This window comes from Myxocyprinus asiaticus, chromosome 4, assembly GCF_019703515.2.
Source record: "Myxocyprinus asiaticus isolate MX2 ecotype Aquarium Trade chromosome 4, UBuf_Myxa_2, whole genome shotgun sequence".
Taxonomy (NCBI): domain Eukaryota; kingdom Metazoa; phylum Chordata; class Actinopteri; order Cypriniformes; family Catostomidae; genus Myxocyprinus; species Myxocyprinus asiaticus.
In genome coordinates, this window is record NC_059347.1 from 54,866,758 (window position 1) to 54,887,317 (window position 20,560).

Here is a 20,560-nt window from a genome sequence, read left to right on the forward strand (position 1 = left end):
TGAGATGTTGCTTCAATATATCCACATAATTTTCCTTCCTCATGATACCATATATTTTGTGAAGTGTTCCTGTCCCTCCTGCAGCAAAGCACCCCCACAACAAGATGCTGCCACCGCCATGCTTCACGGTTGGGATGCCTCACCCTTTTTCCTCCAAACATAACAATGGTCATTATGGCCAAACAGTTACATTTTTGTTTCATCAGACCAGAGGACATTTCTCCAGAAAGTAAGATCTTTGTCCCCAAGTGCACATGCAAACTGTAATCTGGCTTTTTATGGCGTATTTGGAGCAGTGGCTTCTTCCTTGCTGAGCAGCCTTTCAGGTTATGTCAAAATAGGACTCGTTTTTCTGTTGATATAGATACTTGTCTACCCGTTTCCTCCAGCATCTTCACAAGGACCTCTGCTGTTGTTCTGGGATTGATTGACACTTTCCGCACGAAAACTACGTTCGTCTCCAGGAGACAGAATGCGTCTCCTTCCTGAGCGGTATGATGGCTGCGTGGTCCCATGGTGTTTATACTTGCATATAATTGTTTGTACAGATGAACTTGGTACCTTCAGGCATTTGGAAATTGCTCCCAAGGATGAACCAGACCTGTGGGGGTCCACAATTTTTTTTTCTGAGGTCTTGGCTGATTTCTTTTGAATTTCCCATGATGTTAAGCAAAGAGGCACAGAGTTTGAAGGTAGGCCTTAAAACATATCCATAGGTACACCTCCAATTGACTCCAATTAGCCTATCAGAAGCTAATTGGCTAATTGCCTAAAGGCTTGACATCATTTTCTGGAATTTTCCAAGCTGCTTAAAGGCACAGTTAACTTAGTGTATGTAAACTTCTGACCCACTGGAGTCATTAAAAAGTGAAACAATCTGTCTGTAAACAATTGTTGGAAAAATTACTCGTGTCAAGCACAAAGCAGATGTCCTAAACGACTTGCCAAATCTATAGTTTGCTAATGTGAAATCTGTGGAGTGGTTAAAAAATGAATTTTAATGACTTAAACCTAAGTGTATGTAAACTTCTGACTTGGCAAGGTGTACAGTGAAAAAGTAGTTTTATTTTGTTCTGTTCTTACCCAGAACCGACTGTATCGCTTCAGAAGACATGGATTAAACCACTGGAGATTTACGGGTTACTTTTATGCCACCTTTGTGCTTTTTGGAGATTCAGGTAAGATTCAGGTAGAGCTGAGATATTCTTTTAAAGATCCTTGTTTGTGTACTGCAGAAGAAAGAAAGTCTGGGATGGCATGAGTGTGAGTAAACGATGAGAGAAATCGACATTTTTGGGTGAACTATTACTTTAACCCCATTTTAGGATTATGAAAATATCAGATTTATCATGATTACATGATACAGCAGCAAACATAGGAGCACCATCTAGCTTTCCTAAGGGCACATCTTTTACCTTGTACTCTCTAAACTTGCCAACGATGGGCTCATGCAGGAGGAAGTGGATGTCTTTAAGCAGCAAGAATGTCCTTGGGGCTGTCAAGCCCTTGTTGACCTTCTTCTTGTGCTTGGGTTCATGTGGATAGATTCCTTTCAATATGCATAAGTGCCTGTTAAGTGAGATACATGTCTTCATTAACAATGAGCAAATACTAAACACATTCCAATTTGTATACATCTGTGGTTCTCAGTTGGTGGGTCACAACAAAGTCTGTTCTTATAGGGTCGCAAACAGAAGTGAAAAACAATGTTACGTGAAAATAATAACATTCAACTAACTATATTGTGCACAGTTTGCACAGCAAAATGAATAAGCTTAGTATGATTAGAAGTGGAAAACGCTTCCCATATCTTTTGTTGTTGATGTTAAAGGCTGTGCATCCAATCAAACTCTATGGTATTTTGGCACAAATTCCCCTGTGACCTGGTACAAGTGAGCCAAATTATGCAGATGCCCACATGGACAGGTTGCATGACATGCCCTCATCCTCAAAAACCATAAGCAAAGTTACATAACATAAAAGAAATTAAAACACAAATGACATTAAATACAGAATCACTTGCAATGAGGATAAACATGGTTTGTGCCAAACACAATGTGCTTTGTGTGATTAATTATACATGCAGTATATGTCCAATTTAAAGACATTTTTGTTTTCTTTTGTGTAATAAACAACTCTTGTAATGGACATTAAAGGAATCGTTCAACCAAAAATTACAATTCTTTCATTAATTACTCACCCTTATGCCATCTCAAACTCGTATGATTTTCTTATGTGGAGCACAAATGAAGATATTTTCAAGGATATATGACCAATATCTGATTCCTTGTTATTCTTAAGTCTCAAAGGCACGTTCATGAGAGAAGCTTGATAACACTTTCTCACACTTGACGCATGCACAAACAGAGCACAGTACATTGGTCTGTTTCTCACCCAGAACCGATTATAATGCATCAAAGCACATGGATTAAACCACTCGAGTTGTCTGGACTACCTATGCTTCCTTTATGTCCTTTTTGGAGCCTGAAAGTTTTGTCCACCATTGACTTGCAATGTATGGACATAAACATCATACATCCTTGAAAATATCTGTGTGTTCTGTGTTCCGCAGAAGAAAGAAAGTCATACGAGTCTGAGACGGCACAAGAGTGAGTAAATGATAAGAGAATGTAATTTTTGGGTAACTTTTCCTTTAAGTGGCAACCTACAGAATGTAAAATCTGGGCCCTGAAACTGAGAAACCCTCATGTACATAATACATAACTTGCACATGTAGCATAAAATACAACATTCTTTACCACGTCTAGAATGTACAAAAAATGTAAAGAATGCAAAATCACCAAGAGACCAGCACAGAGCATTTATTTTCTGGAAAGATAATAAAACACTTTGCTTTGTTAACCAACCTGAAATCAGCCAGACTCAGACACAGCTTCTTGCATGCTTTGTTCCTGGTGATCTAGTTAGCGGCTGAACCATTCTCATACTACGTGAGAAGAAATGACAGGTTACCAAGTGCTCTGACATACAGAGGTGCACACAAACTGACACTTCACATGCCAAGTACTTATTTGAATTATTCTGATGTTGTCAAGCAAAGGTTAAACAACTGTAAAGGGACAATATAGAATCAGCTTTATTGCCAAGTATGCTTACACATACAAGGAATTTGTCTTGGTGACAGGAGCTTCCAGTGCACAAACAATACAGCAACAAGACAGAGATAATAATAAAAAATAAAAAATAGTTATACACATACGTACATACACACACAGACACACACATACATACATACATACACATACGTAGTGCAATCTAATACAAATCTGTTATCTGTTATGTACAGTGCAAATACAAATCTGTTATAATGGTGGTGGCGTAGTGGACTAAAGCACTGAATTGGTAAGCAAAAGGTTGTTGATTCAATCCCCACAGCTACCACCATTGTGTCCTTGAGCAAGGCACTTAACTCCAGGTTGCTCCAGGGGGATTGTCCCTGTAATAAGGGCACTGTAAGTTGCTTTGGATAAAAGCTTCTGCCAAATGCATAAATGTAGATGTTATATGGTGCAAATGTTTTTTTTCTCCAGAGGAATGAAATGGCAGAAGATGTTGGATGTGTTGGATAAATATAAAAAAGACTAAACTGCATATTGCACATAGTTATTGCTCCAATGAGGCAGTTTTAACTGTTCATGAGATGGATAGCCAGAGGGGAAAAAGCTGTTCCTGTGCCTGACGGTTCTGGTGCTCAGAGCTCTGAAGCATCGGCCAGAAGGCAATGGTTCAAAAAGGTAGTGGGCAGGGTGAGTGGGGTCCAGGTGATTTTTCCAGCCTTTTTCCTCACTCTGGAAGTGTATAGTTCTTGAAGGTAGGGCAGGGGGCAACTAATAATCCACTCAGCAGTCCGAACTGTCCTGTGTAGTCTTCTGATGTCTGATTTCGTAGCTGAACCAAACCAGACAGTTATTGAAGTGCAGAGGACAGACTCAATGACTGCTGAGTAGAACTGTATCAGCAGCGCCTGTGGCAGGTTGAACTTCTGATAAAGAACAGAAGTGCAGCATATACAGTACTGTGCAAAAGTTTTAGGCACTTGTGAAAAATGTTACATAGTGAGGATGTCTTCAAAAATAATGACATAAATAGTTTTCATTTATCACTTAATGTCATACAAAGTCCAGTAAACATAAAAAAGCTAAATCAATATTCGGTGTGACCACCTTTGCCTTTAAAACAGCACCAATTCTCCTAGGGACACCTGGACACAGTTTTTCTTGGTTGTTTGCAGATAGGATGTTCCAAGCTTCTTGTTCACTATAGTTCACTAATTCACCATAGTTCTTCTATCTGTCTAGGCTGTCTAAATTGCTTCTGTCTCTTTATGTAATCTCAGACTGACACGATGTTCAGTGGGGGGCTCTCTGGGGGCCATGACATCTGTTGCAGGGCTCCCTGTTCTCCTATTCTAATCTTTTCTATTTGCAAAAGTAATGTTTGGGAGTCTAACATTTATATTTCTTATTGACACACTAAAGCTGAAGATATAAATAACCATCTTAAGACAAATGCTTTTGTGAAACATCTTATGTGCCTAAGACTTTTGCACAGTACAATATAACAAACAACTACAGACTGCACGGGCCCTTTGCTGATCAAAATATGTTCACGTAACAGTCTCACTGTGTCTTACCTTCTTTTGTAGATCACCCATTGCTGGGGAGAATGCTTGAATAAACTGTTGTTTTGTTACATGTATAGCGCATCCATCCATCCATGATGAGGATGAGAGAGAGAGAGAGAGAGAGAGAGAGAGAGTACAGTATTGCAGTAAGTGGGTGTCACCATACAGCATCAGTTCAGTGGTTAAGATAAGGACATACATTCTGTGGGAAAAAGTTACGAAATTTCATCAAAATGGGTTGCCTGGAGTTCCTCGAAGACTTTTTCTTTGGTTTTTGGGACTATGAGACTCCAAAGGTGATGGTGGTGAAGGACAGAAAACTAGGAGTCATTTACAGAGCTGTTCAGTTCCTGGTGATCACATATTTCATTTGGTAAGAATTTGCTTTTTCCACTTGTCTCTTCTGTGGTGTAATATTCAGAGTTTTATTCTAAAAACATACTTTAGATTCAATTACAATTTGGATATCTGTCATTTATTATACTGGTATCAGATGGAAAATCTGTACGTAAAAAGTATGTTTTTTATATTTTGAGAACGTCTTCTCTTGTCGTGTCTTGCAAAACTGTTGAAGAAATTGCAATAAAACCTGCAGTATTGATAAAGCAATGATGATGACTAATGTAGCTCTAAATATTGATATAATTTTTATTTATTTATATAACACATTAAAAACAACAACTATTAGCCAAAGTGCTGTAAAATTAAATTAGTTATTATAGAATGTACTGTACACTTTAAATCAAACATTTTCAAATATTGAAGCCTATTGTTAAGATTTACACATTTAAATTCCATAACAAAATTCCATGAAATTGAATTGTGTAATTTTTAACTAAATTAATAAAACAAAACAAAATAATTTATTTTTATTTTGTTAAAGATTACTCAAAACACTTTGATGCAAATTTGTTATGAAATTTAAATGCGTTAATCAAATATATATATATTATTATTATTATTATTATTATTATTATTATTTATTTTATTTTTTGTTTTTTTGTTTTTTTGTGTGTACTTTGAGTGTTAAAATGGCTATACAGTATGTGCTTTACAAAGAAATGTCTTGTTACCAATATATTAAATGGGTAACACTAAAATAAGTTTCTGTATTTTAACATTAGTTTTTGCATTAGGTATTATGAACTAACAATTAACAATGTTTTACAGCTCTTACTAATCAGGGTTCTTTTGAATTCATTTAATACATTTTAAATCTTAGATATTAAATTATTATATATTCAATAATTGTAATATATAATCAATTATAAATATACTATTCTACTGTAAAGTTAAAAATGCATTTGTTTACGTAACAATTAACATTAACCAAAATAAGTGCTGTAAAAGTATTTTTGTTCATGTTAATATTGCATTAACGAAAGTTATGTGCACACCTTATTGTAAAGTGTTGCCTTGAAAGGCAATCAAAAACCATAATGATACCACCTTCATGGCAATTTGGCTCTAAATATATACCATAGCTTTGATTTTATATTCTATCTTATATCTCTGGATACGTTTGTTTCCCTTTTTTGAGTTGTTTAATTTTAATGATGGATTTCTCTTTGCTGCACCTATAAAGGTAAGATTTGTAATTGAAGTTTTAAGAGTATACAGGTAATAGATGTATTAATGTAGCCTTTCATGGGCGCAGGTATGTATTTATCAGTCAGAAAGCATATCAGGAGACCGAGACCCGCCCAGAGAGCTCCGTGTACACTGAGATGAGAGGTGTGGCCATGCTGGGAGACAGCATTCAGGACACAACAGAATACGTCCAACCATCTGAGGTGAGGAAAGATAAAACCTTAAATTAAAAACTGTATCTAAATTGCAACTTCCATCATGCATGTTCTACTGGATTCAGGGCAGGCTAGATCATTACAATGTTATTTATGTACAAAGCGTTTCTTTAGAAATCCTAAAGTAATTATATCATACTGTATTTTCCCTGCTAGATCAATATGTATTCTTGTTTGATCAGCATAACTATTCATTGAACACACACACACACAAAACCCCCCCCCCCCCAAAAAAACAAAAAAAAACAATGCATTCATCATTACTTGGTTTTCTTCATGAACAGGGTGGTGATGTCATCAGCACCATACTAAGAAGAGAGGTGACGCATGATCAGACGCAGGGCACATGTGCTGAGGTGAACAGAAAAACACACAAACAACTGTATATAAACACAAAGTACATGTTCACATTTTGTTTGGAGTAATTGAATAGTCAAAAAGAATATGAGAAATAGTTTTTTTTTTTTTTTTTTCAGCATTACAGTGTTGCCAATGCAAACTGCACAAAAGATTCTGACTGCGTTAAAGGGGAAACTGATTTCGATGGTCATGGTAGGATTTACATTACTAATATATAATAGGAATGCCATATATTTATAAAGTTTGTACACTCAGACACAAAAATGAATTGGCCACTATATTTATATATAATATGAACAGTTCAAAGATTTATATTCACTATACGAACAGGTCAAAGAACAGGACGATGTATACCTTACTACAATTACACATTCAAGACCTGTGAGATCAAATCTTGGTGTCCCATTGAGGAACATGCTGTTGTTAGGTACTGAAATGTTATTGATTAATTAACTGTCAAAAATGAAACTTGAGAAATGCACTAAAATGTCTATCCTCTTCCCACAGGGAACCAGCTTTGGAACAGGCAATTAATTTCACTGTGTTCATAAAGAATGCCATCCATTTCCCAAAGTTTAAAGTTCTAAGGGGAAACATCAAACCAAACAAGCCAAAGAAGTTGGCACGTTGCCACTACCACCCAGAAACCAACCCATACTGTCCTGTGTTCAGCCTTGGCTTTATCGCAACACAGGCCAGAGAAAAATTCAGTGAACTTTGCAGAACTGTACGTACAGGGCTTATTCTTAGAGCAAATCGAAGGGGTTTTCCCCCCTAGCAACTCTAAATTTTAGTGTAAAGTGTGTTTTAACAAAAATACTTTAAATCAATATTTTAGGGTGGAATTATTGGAGTGTTCATTAACTGGAAGTGTGATTTTGATGTGGATCCCTCGGAGTGCATTCCAACATATTCATTTAGAAGGCTGGACATGAGAAAAGATCTGCCCAGCTCAGAGTACTACTACAGGTATGGATTTTTGATCAAAATAATTTCAGTAATCTTTAAATAATCATCAATTAATCTTTATATACTGCAAAATGCATATGCAGGACTCCATGGACACATAGCCTATTTGGTAACAGTAAAATAAGGTGGTATTAGTTAACATTTATTAACATGATACAATAATTAACATAACTTTAATTAAGATTAATAATTGCTGTTAATTTCAACATATACTAATTTACATTATACATTTTAAAAACTATATACGTTATTAAAACTAAAAGTTATATAATGCATTTGTCATGAAACTCCGTTCTCCTGCACCTCGAAATGCCAAGCAGGCCAGGAGGATCTTGGAGATTTGTCAGGAGGACAAGTCGGTGAGGGAGTATGCTTTGGAGTTTTTAGTACTGTCCTCGGGCCTTGGTTTCAATCAGGCTTGTCTTATTGATCTCTTTAGGGTAGGCCTGGTTGAACCCATCAGATCTTCTAATCCATAAGGGGTTGCAGGGGGATGTCTTTCCGAGGCTGTTCGACTGGCCTTGAATTGGGAGGAATTCATTTCAGCCTGTGCCTCGGAGGGCTTCCGCTCTTCATCCCAGCCCGAGGACAGCAATACTCCCTCACCGTTGGTGGACACAGCAGAAGAAGTGATGGAGTTCCACACCTGAGTCCATTGCTGACCGCCAGGAGGAGGAAGGGCCCGCGGCTGACCGCCAGGAGGCGGAGGAGCTCGCTGCTGGCCGTCTGGAGGCGGCCAAACCTGCTGCTGACCGTCAGAGGGGGCAGAGTGCACAGCAGGGTTTCTCACTGCTCGCAGGAGTAAGAAGAGGAGGATACGGGTTCCTAAGCCCGAGTGTGCAGCTCACCAGGAGGGGTCCAAGCCTGCTGCAGCTTGCCTGCAGGGGTCCAAATCCACTGCAGTTTCCTTGGAGGCAACCAACGACTTATCTACCTCATCAGCGGCCATCCCCAAGTCTATCCCCTCACCAGCGGCCACCGTCCAGTCCCCTGTGGCCATCGATGAGCATTTTCAGTTCCCTGTGGCCATCAATGAGCCTGTCCAGTCCCCAGGGGCCGCCATCCAGTCTGACCCCTCACCAGCGGCCACCATCCAGCCCCTGTGGTCGCTGCTCAGTCTGTCCAGTTCCCTGTGGCCATCGACGAGCCTGTCCAGTTCCCTGTGGCCATCATCCATACTGACCCCTCACCAGCAGCCACCGCCCAGTTCCCTGTGACCGCCACCCATACTGTCTTGTTCCCTGCAGCTGCCAACGAGACCATCCAGTTCCCTGTGGCCATTGCCCTGTCTGACCCCTCACCAGTGGCCGCCACCTAGTCTGGCACCTCTCCAGAAGCCATTGCCCAAACTGACACCTCTCAAGCGGCCGCCACCCTGACTGCGGCTGCTACACAAACTGCCCCTTTTCCAGTGGCCATCACCCAAATGGACCCCTGTCCAGCAGTCACCACCCAGTGTGACCTCTGCCCAGCGGCTGCCACAGACCTCACTCTTTGCCCAACGGCCATCTACGACCAGCCTGTCCAGCTTCCTGCAGTCACCCATGACCAGTCTGTCCAGCCCTGTGGGGTTGCAACCCAGTGTTTCCAGCCCTGAGAGTTCCTTACCCTGTCTGTCCAGTCCTCTGTGGTCCTTACCCAGTCTGACCAGTGTCCTGCGGCCACCACCCAGACTGACACCTTTCCATCGGCCGCAGCCCATTTTGACCCTTGCCCAGTGGCCGCCACCCAGCCTGACCCCACGCCAGTGGCCTCCATCCAGCCTGATCCCTCTCCAGCAGCTGCCACTCTACCTGTCCAGTCCCCAGAGGTGGCCACTCAGATAGTCCAATTCCCAGAGGCTGCTGCTCCACCTGTCCAGTCCTCAGCAGCCGCCGCTCAGTCTGCCCGGTCCTCAGCGGCCATTACTCATCTCACCCTCTGCCCAGTGGCATGATCCCGCTCTGTCTGCCATCTGGTGGACCCTGTCTATTTTCTGTCTGTGTGCGTTTGTTATGTGTATGTGCACGTGGCTCAATCTGTGTTTGTTTCCTGGTTGTCCTCCCCCCTCATTTCCTCTGGCATCACCCCTAGTCTAGTCATTATGTTGATTGTCTGCACCTGTTATTCATGTGTTCAGTCTGTATATAATGTGGTCCCTTTCTCTTGTGTTTTTGTTTCCTGTTTGTATTTTGATTTAATAAAGATTTACTTGTTTGCATTTTTGCATTTGGGTCCCATTTCCTGCTAAATTTGTGACAGCATTATGAACTAACATGATCAAACAAGGAACAATTGTATTTTCATAGACTGTATTAACATTAACCAAAATTTATAAATGCTGTAAAAATATTATTTATTGTTAGTTATTGTTAGTAAGTCCATGTGTTGCTATTGTTCCCCCAATAATATTTTTTAGAATCAAATTTGTATTTAATTTAGTATTAATAATTTGATTACTGAACACATTCGCAATGAAGTTGATTAATTGACAGTTTATAATCTTAATCCATCATATTTTTAACTACAATTAATCATTGATTCATCATTAATACCTTAATATAGCCAACCAGTAATACAGAACAGCAATAATGTCAATATGCAGAATAATCTCAGTAAAGAAGATCTTGCACATTAGTTGACAACATATGAAATGATTGCAAATGCTTCAATCTTAGTATAGTCTAAAGGGGAAAAGTTGCAAATCACATTTACACATCCACAAGAAAGGTACTGTAAGCCGAGATATCCAATATATTCTTCTTTTATTTGTTCATTAGTGTAAATGTTTAAATAAAGTACTTAGTGCATGTTATAAATATTAAAGATATGCCAATATGCATACCCATACAAAATTCATGAGGGTGTCTTATCATGTTTGGACAGTGAAGTTTGAAGAAGTGTCATAGAATGTATATTTTTATGTCAAAGGGATAGTTCATCCAAAAATTTCTTCAAAAGTGACATCAGGGCACGCTTTGTTTTGTCCATTCCATTACTGCTGACAAATTAATATCAGTCCATTTAAATTATTACATTTATTTCTTCTAAAAATATCAGGTTTGCGAAGAACTACCATAAGGATGGTGTTGAGTACAGATCGCTTATAAAAGCATATGGGATTCGGCTGGATGTCATCGTACATGGACATGTAAGACCATATAGGAAGTACATTAAAGCTTGTTTTTGACATGTGGACTGCACATATAGTAGACCTTTATTGAATCAATCCATTTCTTTGCAGGCAGGAAGATTCAGTCTAATTCCAACCATCATCAACACAGTGACGGCCATGACTTCAGTAGGAATTGTAAGTTTTTACTGAATGTGTATTAGAAATATGGTTACTTTGGGTTATTGTGCAAGGTAATGATGTAATATCAAGACATTGATGGCAGACATAAATGCTTCACAAATTGCATTATTGGGAATGGTTCTCAGGTTTCCTCTCGGGCTGAGGACTGATCTAGAGTAGCCTTGATGGAATGAGGCATTTAAGGACCCATACATCATCTTTTCTTCCTGAGTTTTGTCCTGATTGTGACTTCTAAACATGTCTGGGCTATTGTTTTATGAAGACATATTCCTTGTTTAACCCTTAAATGCATGGGAGTTTTGCCAGACATTACTATATACCTCAGGCATTTGGCGACCCGGCACGTATATCTATCACAAATGGATCTAAAAAATGCCCACATAGTGTCAAATTTTCAAAGCAGTTTTAAGACATTTAGAAAATAATAGAATAGAATATATTGTTATATATATATATATATATATATATATATATATATATATATATATATATATATATATATATTTTTTTTTTTTTTTTTCATACATCAAAGAGATGATGCAACAAATGATAGAAAGGGATTCTTTACTTCCACGCTCAAATTTCATGAGATTTAACTGACTGTCAAATGCATATTGAGCTACACATAACACAAAAGCTACAGACAAGTTACATGTATTGTATTTTCTCAGGCACTTATTGAGTCTAAATAGACACACAGCTTATGGAATTTCAGTAATACACCCAAATGTCAATAGCCAAATAATACTGTCCATGTGTTACACTTGCTATAGTTTACTTCCATGTTGCTTCTTCATCAAATAGCAATGTCAAATGTCAATCACTGAAACAATGCCACCTTGAGTACCAAATATAATATGCATGTCATGTGCACACGCATACGGGATACTGATAATTTACCACAATTGCGCAGAACATTTACATGATAGTGTAGTCATTTGTGTGAATATGGCACTCATTTGTCTTGTAATAAACAAAGAAATAGATATCCTGTGAAAGTAAACTTACATAGATATGAAAAAAAAAATCAGAAAAATATGATTTTTAGAAGTGGAAATATATATGGTTTAGATATTTACCTGTGCATCTGAGTAATATTCTGTGAGACTACTGTGAACAGGACAGTTGGAGTCCAGGGACTGTCAGGAAAGACTGACTGACTGCAGCAAAGTCTGCACAGGGGTGGGCAGGCTAGTTACTTTACCCACAGGTCCTCACACAGGGGACACCCTAACTAACTACAAGCACTATACAAGAAAAGCAGCCCGGTAGTCCTCCGAGAGGTGGGATGGAAGATGGACAAATTAGGACAGACTCTAAGGACATGGCTGGAACGGCCATGGATAATGAGCAAAGGATCCTTAAGATATGCAGCTGCGGGTGGACGAGGGTAACGACTTACAAGGGGCTGCGGATTTATCAAGGAAGGAGTAAATATAGCGGGAACAGCCAGATACAACGTTGCAGAGCCCAGTTGAGCACCACAGCGCTACTGAATCCACTGTTGTGGAGGGTCACCAAAAGACCAGTACCGCCAGCAGGACAAGACATGCCCGCAAAGTGAGCCACAGGAGGATACAACTGTTAACCCAAAGACAAGAGAGGGAAGGCAAGAGAGTGAAAAGGAGCCAGGGAGAAGGAAACTAATAAATTGGCCAATATCTAATGATAATGAAGCCTGGAGCAGACTAGACCCAAGACCTGTGCTCCCCCTTGGAGAATGCACTCAGTGGAAGGGTGGAGGCCAAGCTTAATAAGTATAGTGACATTATTTATGAAGAATGTGTAGGTAGATTTGGGGCAGTGTCTGTGAAAAAGCGTGGTCCCTGGGCGATGGGTAAGAGAGAAAAGGAAATACTTCAGCTGGTGAAAAAGCAGAGGCAGCTTCGCAAGGCATGGAGAAGAGCAGATGAGCATGAGAAGGAGGGCTTGAAGGTATTGTATGATGGCATAAGGGCTAGGTTGTTGGTTTTGAAGAGGACAGAGAGAATTTGTGGAGGAGGAGCATGAGAGGATGAAATTTGTCAAGGATCCATTTAAATTTGCCAGAGAAGAAGAGTGAAAAGCTGGTGATGCCGAAGCAAGGTCTAGAAGATCATGAAAGAACAACTAGGGGATCCCCATAAAGACAGCCCGTTAGGCTCACCCGGATATGTCACACAGCCAGCGGAGCCAGTACTGGGGTTTGATGTAGCTCCACCCAAGTTGAATGAGATCAGGCAAGTGGTAGAAAAAGCCAGGGCAACTTCAGCCCCAGGCCCAAACAGGATACCTTAGTTAAAGCGGTGCCCAACAGTTCTTAAACTGTTATGGAGACTACTGAGAGCTGCCTGGAAGCAGCAGTGCGTACCCCTGGAATGGCGAAGGGCAGTGGCCATCTTTATACCCAAAGAACAGGAATCCACCAACATAAGTCAGTTTAGAAGTATTGCTCTACTGAATGTGAGGATATGAATGCATAGAATGTACACATGGACACAAGCTGTCAGCAGGCAGGCATACCAGGTTTTCCTGGATGTGTGGAGCATGTGTCAGTAATATGTGAGCAGATCCAGCCTGACAAGAGAGACAAGAAATACCTCCATGTAGTCTGGCTGGACCAGGCAAATGCCTATGGATCGGATCCACATCAGCTCGCCAGCTATGCACTGAAGTAATAAAGGGATTGCGATGGGATGTTCAATCTCTCCCATCCTGTTCACAGCTGCATTCGAGATCATCCTAATTGTTGCCAAACAGATGGCCCATGTAATCCATGCACAATCTGGGGTGAGATTGCTAGCACTGCACAGCTATATGGATGATGTCACTAGTATCCTCCAGACTGCTGCATGTACAAACAGACTCTTAAAAAGGCTTGTAGAGCTTTTGGCATGGGCCAGAATGAAGATCAAGCCAGCAAAGTCACATAGCCTTTCTATCTGTTATGATCAGCAGACAAATTGTTTTAAGGGGATGGAAGTTGACCGGAGCGCCCTCATTTCAAGAGTGAGGCACGGAGATGGGGAGGGTGGCGGCATTCGAGGAAGTGTCATGTAGGAGGCTGGGCATCTGGGATTCGTTTGATGGGAAATGGGGCAGCTATTTGGCGTTTTTGGAGGGCTCTCGGGGAGGGGCATTGGAGAGAGAAGCATAGTTTTAAATGTGCGTGAATATATATATATATATATATATATATATATATATATATATATATATATATATATATATATATTTATTTATTTATTTATTTATGTGTGTGTGTGTGTGTGTGTGTGTGTATACTTATATGTGACCACAGGGATGTTTGTTGAGGGTCAGGGTGGGGTTGAGGATTGGGAAGGGGTAATAGTGGGGGTTAAATATTGATTCTGTGTATATATGTTTTGCTGTTCTTTGTTATCTGTTTGAATCAATAAAAAATTTTAATCAGAAAAAGGGAGGTGGAGGCACTGCAAGGAGGGAGGAAATGTCAATTCTGGCACATGGAAGTGATTGGTCAATGGTGGTCGACCTTGGCCAGCTGATAATATTTCCTTTTGAGATTGCCATTACCTCCTTGAGACTTAGTGTTATGGTTGGCATCAGCTAGGAAAGTCATAATGAATGAACTTAATGTCCCATGGGAAGAGGGACTGGTGGCAGAATCTAAAATATGCTGATCTGGCCGCCGAGTGCAGGGAAAATGGATGTATGGCTGTATTGTTCCCTGGTTGTATGGTCTGTCTCGATGGGAAAAGAGGAATGTCTTGATGGGAAAGCAAGAATTAGAGGCAATCGAAAGGATCCAATGTCCAGCTGCAGAGGGTGGCAGAGAGACATCCCTGACCGCTGCCCCACCACCAGGGGATGTTCCGGGATTAATGGGGCGAATCATCCGTGATAGGTGGCTCCCGGCTTATGACCCTGTAGCTGGACAACTGAAGGCACCAGCGGAGGTGCAGCAGGCAGTAATGCCCAGCAGGTTTAGACATTTACCTGTGCATCTGAGTAATATTGTGACACCATTACAAATCTTGTGTCACTAAAGACCCTATACACTTTTGGTAATTGAACAATTAGGACTTTTTTCTTTTCTTTTGGATTTTTTTTTTTTTTTAGTGTTAGACAATTTATAAGAGAAAGGTTTAGGAATAATAAAGAAGTTTGGGCATAACTAAAAAAAAATGGATGAGATAAAGGAGGTGGAATGAAGACCCCAGGTATACATTTAAGTGTTAAAGTCTACATTAAACAAAACTGACCCTATTTACTTTCTTAAAGCTGAAGTGTGAAATTTCTGTGCCAAAATGTCACCAAACGGTTTTGCAAAAAAAAAAAAAAAAAAAAAAAAATGTCTGTTATCAAACAGATTCCAGAAAACTACGTTCTTCCATAGGTTGTACAAACAAAGTCCCGCCCCAAACTCACCCCATTGGTCGAGCCAATGTTGCTGTGTTGAGCTAGATGGGTGTTTTTATCACATCACGCAGAGTTAGGACACGTGTTTTTGTGAACAATTCTTTGTGCATATTATTCAGAAGAGAAAAACATCGTTTTGTAATCTTTCATCAATATAATGGGTTCAGGTCAGTTTTCCAAGTATGACTTCGGGTTTGTAATTAATGAAAAAATAAATATCCTTACTGTCTCACTTTCTCTCATCTAGTGCTCCATCATCTGTGATTGGATCATGCTGACATTCATCGATAAGAATGAAGTCTTCAGCGAGAAGAAATTTGATGATGTAAGTTGAGCAAAACAGAAATTATGTTTTTTTAATAAGGTCTTTTAATATTACTCTTGAGAACCTTTCATCAAGAGAAATTCGAAAGATTTATGTTTCAGCCTTCCAATATTGCAGTCTGGTGTTATTCACTACCAGTCAAAAGTTTGGACATTCCTTTTCATTCCTTATTTCTGTTATTTTATTTTAGAACTAGATAGGTAAAGTTTGTTAAGACAAACTTTGATGTTTGCTTTACAAAGCTTTGTCTGAAAGTTTAGAAGTTTGAACATTGTTAGTTATACATACTGTACATTCTAGTAAGACAAACCGCCAGTTAGCTAGTCAGACAGATCATCACATAGATTATCAAATAAACCATCAAGTAGAGAGAGAGAGAGAGAGAGAGAGAGTTAAATAAATATTCAGCTTTCAATTCAACTTAAGCTCAATCGACAGCATTTGTGGCATAATGTTTATAACCACAAAAATTAATTATGACTCCTCTGTCCGTTTCTTAAAAAAGAAATAAAGAAAAAAAAGAAGCAAAAATCAAGGTTACAGTGAGGCACTTCAGTGGAAGTTAATGGGGCCAATTTTTGGAAGGTTTGAAGGCAGATATGTAAAGTTTATTATTTTATAAAAGCACTTACTTTAATTCTTCTGTTAAAACTCATCTATTATTTGAGCTGTAATGTTGTTTAAATAGTCATTTTAGGGTTTGTTGACATTACATCGTCATGGCAATGAAGTTGTAAAACTGGCTATAACTTTACATAGAAAAGGTTAGTAAGTGATTGTATCACTCTAAAATCATGTTTACATGCATATTATTTATGTCTTGTGGCTATACTTTTGAAACAGTGAGTATTTTAACGTTTACCGATTGGCCCCATTCACTTCCATTGTAAGTGCATCAATGAAAGAAAGGAGGAGCAAGTCAAAATAAATATTTGTGGTAATCAATATTATGCCACAACTGCTGTCAATTGAGCTTAACTTGTATTGAACCAGGAATATTCCTTTAATGTCCAGTCTAAGTAATCCATTAAAAAAAGAAAGAAAATTAGTTTTATACAATTTATATTTCTCTTCAAAACTCATTTCAGGCATTGAGGCATAAAAGAAACATTTAGATGAAAATGTTTTTAAGATTATCAGAAACATTCACCCATTCGGTAAAGTGTGTCCAAACTACAAAATGGTAGTGTATATGTCTTTTATTATGTTCCCTAATTAAGGTTCATCAAATGGTTTTCTTTATTACTTTGATCAGGTCTCTAAAGAACCCTGTCGGCCAATCACAACAGAACTCACTCTTACAAGCTATGACTCCACCCACTCTGATCTCTCAGAGGGTGTGCCATTGTGAACAAATGCCACCAAATGCCCCATGCCACCACAACTGCTTCAGTGACACCATGCAATGCCAAGATGCGTAGAGCAGGAAGAATATTTTTACAGGAAGGACCGGATGCTTCCCTGTGTGATAAAAGAGTGAGATACAGTCAAATGCAGACCAAAATACCATATCTGAGTCCAGTAAAGCTCCTGGTTGTGACCTCCAACATCCCAAACAACCTATCTGTAAAGCTTAGCTTCAATAATGATTAATTACTGATGAACAATGCGCATGTTTATTGTTTAATTTAACTAGGCTCCAGGTTTGTTCTTGAAGCATTTATATTGCATCTTTGAATTATATTGCATCCATCTGGAATTGGATAGTGAAAATTGGGCTTTCCATATCACAGTGTGATGAAAGTCAAGTGTTTATAAATTAATATTCTGAGTTCAATACAATTTAAGCTCAATCGACAGCATGTGTTACAGTGAAGCACTTATAGTGGAAGTGAAAGGGGCCAAACCGTAAACATTAAAATACTCACTGTGTCTTAAATATAGCCACAAGATGTAAATAATATGCATGTAAACATGATTTTAGTGTGATAAAATCACTTACTAACCTTTTCTGTGTAAAGTTATTTTTTTTATTTAACAACCTTGTTGCCATGACAACCATAAAAACAACGATTTAAAAATTTTTACACTTCCATTGTAAGTGCTTCACTGTAACCTCAATATTTGCTTTTTTTAAAGAAAAGGAAATACAAGGCGAAATTAGTAGGTAATCAACATTATGCCACAAATGCCGTCGAATGAGCTTAACTTGTATTGAATGAATGAAAAATATTTAAAAGACCAGCCCTTTTCCCTGTGATCATCTCTTGTCTGGGAAAACCTTCATACATCAAACATTAACTGGAGCCCTTGAGTACAGAAGATGAGAAGAGGGCTACTTCAAAGAACCACTCACAGTGCTAACCTTATAAAAACTCCTATGATATTGGTTACAGTAATGAGATTTAGGGGAAGAGAGACTGCGTCAGCCCAGCTCAGCCCTAAGTGTGATGAGTAGAAACTTATCGATTTATGCTGCTCACACTTTTTAGGTTTATGAATCAGTCTTTAAAGTAACGATAGACGGTACATATAAAACCTAATCTCCCCAGACAGGAAAAGAGACTGAAACCAGATACTGCAGAAAATTAACAGACAATGCACTATGCTGATGTAGTCTGTGTAGCCATTTATCAACACAGCCCAACAAACTGTTCTCTAAATGCCTTACAACTGCTCTTTATTGTCAAAAATAACATCTGGATGCTTCCAATATTATGACTTCACTGGCAAATGATATACACAGTGAGCATGTTTACATGTATGAATTTACACCATTATGCTTAACAAGCCGACAACATGTGTGGTCATATTAACGCTTTAAATGGTTTTCCTTTATCGGTGTAAGGTCATAAACGGTTTAAGCACTAACCTAATGACACTTGTAGATTTTTGCCCATTATCCCAATTTCGCATTGCATGTTAACACGTTTACCGGCGTTCTTACCGGCTTATTCTATGTTCAAATGTTTCATGCACAACTGTTTACGTTTTGCCGTCAAAAGCAGAGAATCACCCGATGATTTCAAATCCCATGTAAACACGATTTTCTTGCATTGATGTATTTTTGGAATAAGATGATTTTTGGTAGTTCTCAAGAGTATTGGTATGCATGTAATCACTCAGTGATTATTAACTAACCAACTATATGACTGGAATATACTTTTGACACTTTCCATGTATACAGTATAGTAGATTTTGGTGCAAGCTACCTTATTAAGCATTAAAAATACGGGACATTCCATAAAATTGTGACACCTAGGAAGTAACATCATTGGGACCCTTTCTACAGCACGGTGGGAATACAAGTAAATAATCTTATTTCACCAAATTTCAAACTGCCGAGACGTCTCTGCTAAACACATCGAGATTTAAGTCCACGTAAACTAAGTGTATGAGCTCAATAGCGATTGAATAAAAGTAAAATAATAAAATAAAAAAATCTTTAATAGGCCAAAATGGTTTTGTTAATAAAGATGTGTAATACTTTTAACTTGAATAAGGTATGCAAGCTTCTTTTTCCCTTTTATTTTCTCCATTTCAGCCCAAATTGTAGTGTTGACTGCAGGGATTAAAACGAAATGTTTTTCATTTCAGGTCGTTCGGAGCAAAAACTGTATTTTTTCGTTCTGGTTCAGAAGTTCCGCAGCATCCTTTCCAAAAGGTTACCGGTTGGAATAAAATAAAAGAACGGTTAATAACGGTCTTTTTAAAAACAACTTTCTACGCTAAGGGGTGGATGAAATACCAGTTGCAGTGTTGCCAGATCTCGCAAGAGAAACGAGCAACCTGGTCTGGAAAAACAAGCCCAAAATAAGCCAATTGCCTCACCAAAATAAGCAAAAATTATTTTTTTTCCTGTGTGGTAGACTTATCAGCATAGAAATCATAACAAGCTGTTAATTAACAGCTAAGTATGATTCTATTTACAGATCTGCTTCTGAGTCAAAACCCGGCAGCGTCACATCTGAATTAATGCTTCATGTTTAACAATAATGCAGTGAAGACTTGGAAACAACTGTGAAAACAACTTTTTTACCTCTTATAATGTTTTTCTTGTATCTGGATTAGCTATGCATGTATATGTAGTAAATATACATAGTTGTTAAAAAAGGTCTTCATTAAGAGAATGCCTCATCCACAACAGGCAATTAGGCAAAGAAATGTGTGATGCAGCAGTTTTCTTCAGGATCAAAGCACATGTTTAATTTTTTCAGGCAACATGACGTGGTGTATTTCCAAACTTTTACTGTGAACAAAATTAACCAGTTATGACTGGTTACCAGCATTTAAAAATAAAGTTTTCACTCCAGAACAATTGAAAATCACTTGTTTTTTTTGTTCGAAATTTTGTTATTAGTCCTTGGTTGATTGTACTAGTCAAGCTCAATCTTTCAAAACTGTTATCAAAGTTATAGTTTAAATATTAGTAAATATTTTCTTATTTTTATGGGAAATATAAGTGTATAATTTACTACAGTACAAACCAAGATTAGGACTCAACTCAGCTTGCCCCTATTGAGTGACAGCTTTTTTTTTTTTTTCTATTTTATGGAAAGTGCTTTTAGCACTTAAAGCTGAAGTATGTAACATTTCCTGTTAAAATTCTTTCTCCTATCCCAGCTTAATATGTAGAGACAGCTATAGGTCAAACTGATCAAATGAATGCCTCATTGGTGGTTATTGTACCCTGAAAAAAGCCCTATATTTGGTTACTAAAACTAAAAGCCATATTATTTACAGCATTAATGTTGTAAATGACAAAACGAGGCAATATCCAAATGGACCATTATCACAGGGACAGATTGCTTGCATGCCAATGAGAAAAAGCTCTCATCCCC

The 20,560-nt window shown here is 38.5% G+C and overlaps 1 protein-coding gene and 1 pseudogene across 1 annotated transcript; one reads left to right on the top strand and one right to left on the bottom strand.

The window, feature by feature from the left end:
• The window catches only part of LOC127439775 (pescadillo-like), a 28,678-nt pseudogene extending 24,003 nt beyond the window's left edge, over window positions 1–4,675 (bottom strand).
• A 203-nt stretch (window positions 4,676–4,878) lies between these two features.
• Window positions 4,879–17,130, top strand: LOC127439696 (P2X purinoceptor 2-like). Its single transcript, XM_051695949.1, has 11 exons — window positions 4,879–5,018; window positions 6,303–6,438; window positions 6,735–6,806; window positions 6,927–7,002; window positions 7,141–7,237; window positions 7,318–7,537; window positions 7,649–7,779; window positions 10,819–10,909; window positions 11,003–11,068; window positions 15,702–15,779; window positions 17,035–17,130. The coding sequence occupies exons 1-11, from the start codon at window positions 4,879–4,881 to the stop codon at window positions 17,128–17,130; spliced, it is 1,203 nt and encodes a 400-aa protein (XP_051551909.1).
• Window positions 17,131–20,560: the final 3,430 nt, after the last annotated feature.

What these genes read in the sequence shown, in the direction of transcription:
- LOC127439696 (XM_051695949.1), top strand. Translation starts at nt 4,879, where the DNA reads ATGGGTTGCCTGGAGTTCCTCGAAGACTTTTTCTTTGGTTTTTGGGAC. An exon ending in GTGATCACATATTTCATTTG is followed by an intron (nt 5,019 to 6,302) that starts GTAAGAATTTGC and finishes TCATGGGCGCAG; the next exon opens with GTATGTATTTATCAGTCAGA. An exon ending in GAGGAACATGCTGTTGTTAG is followed by an intron (nt 7,238 to 7,317) that starts GTACTGAAATGT and finishes CTCTTCCCACAG; the next exon opens with GGAACCAGCTTTGGAACAGG.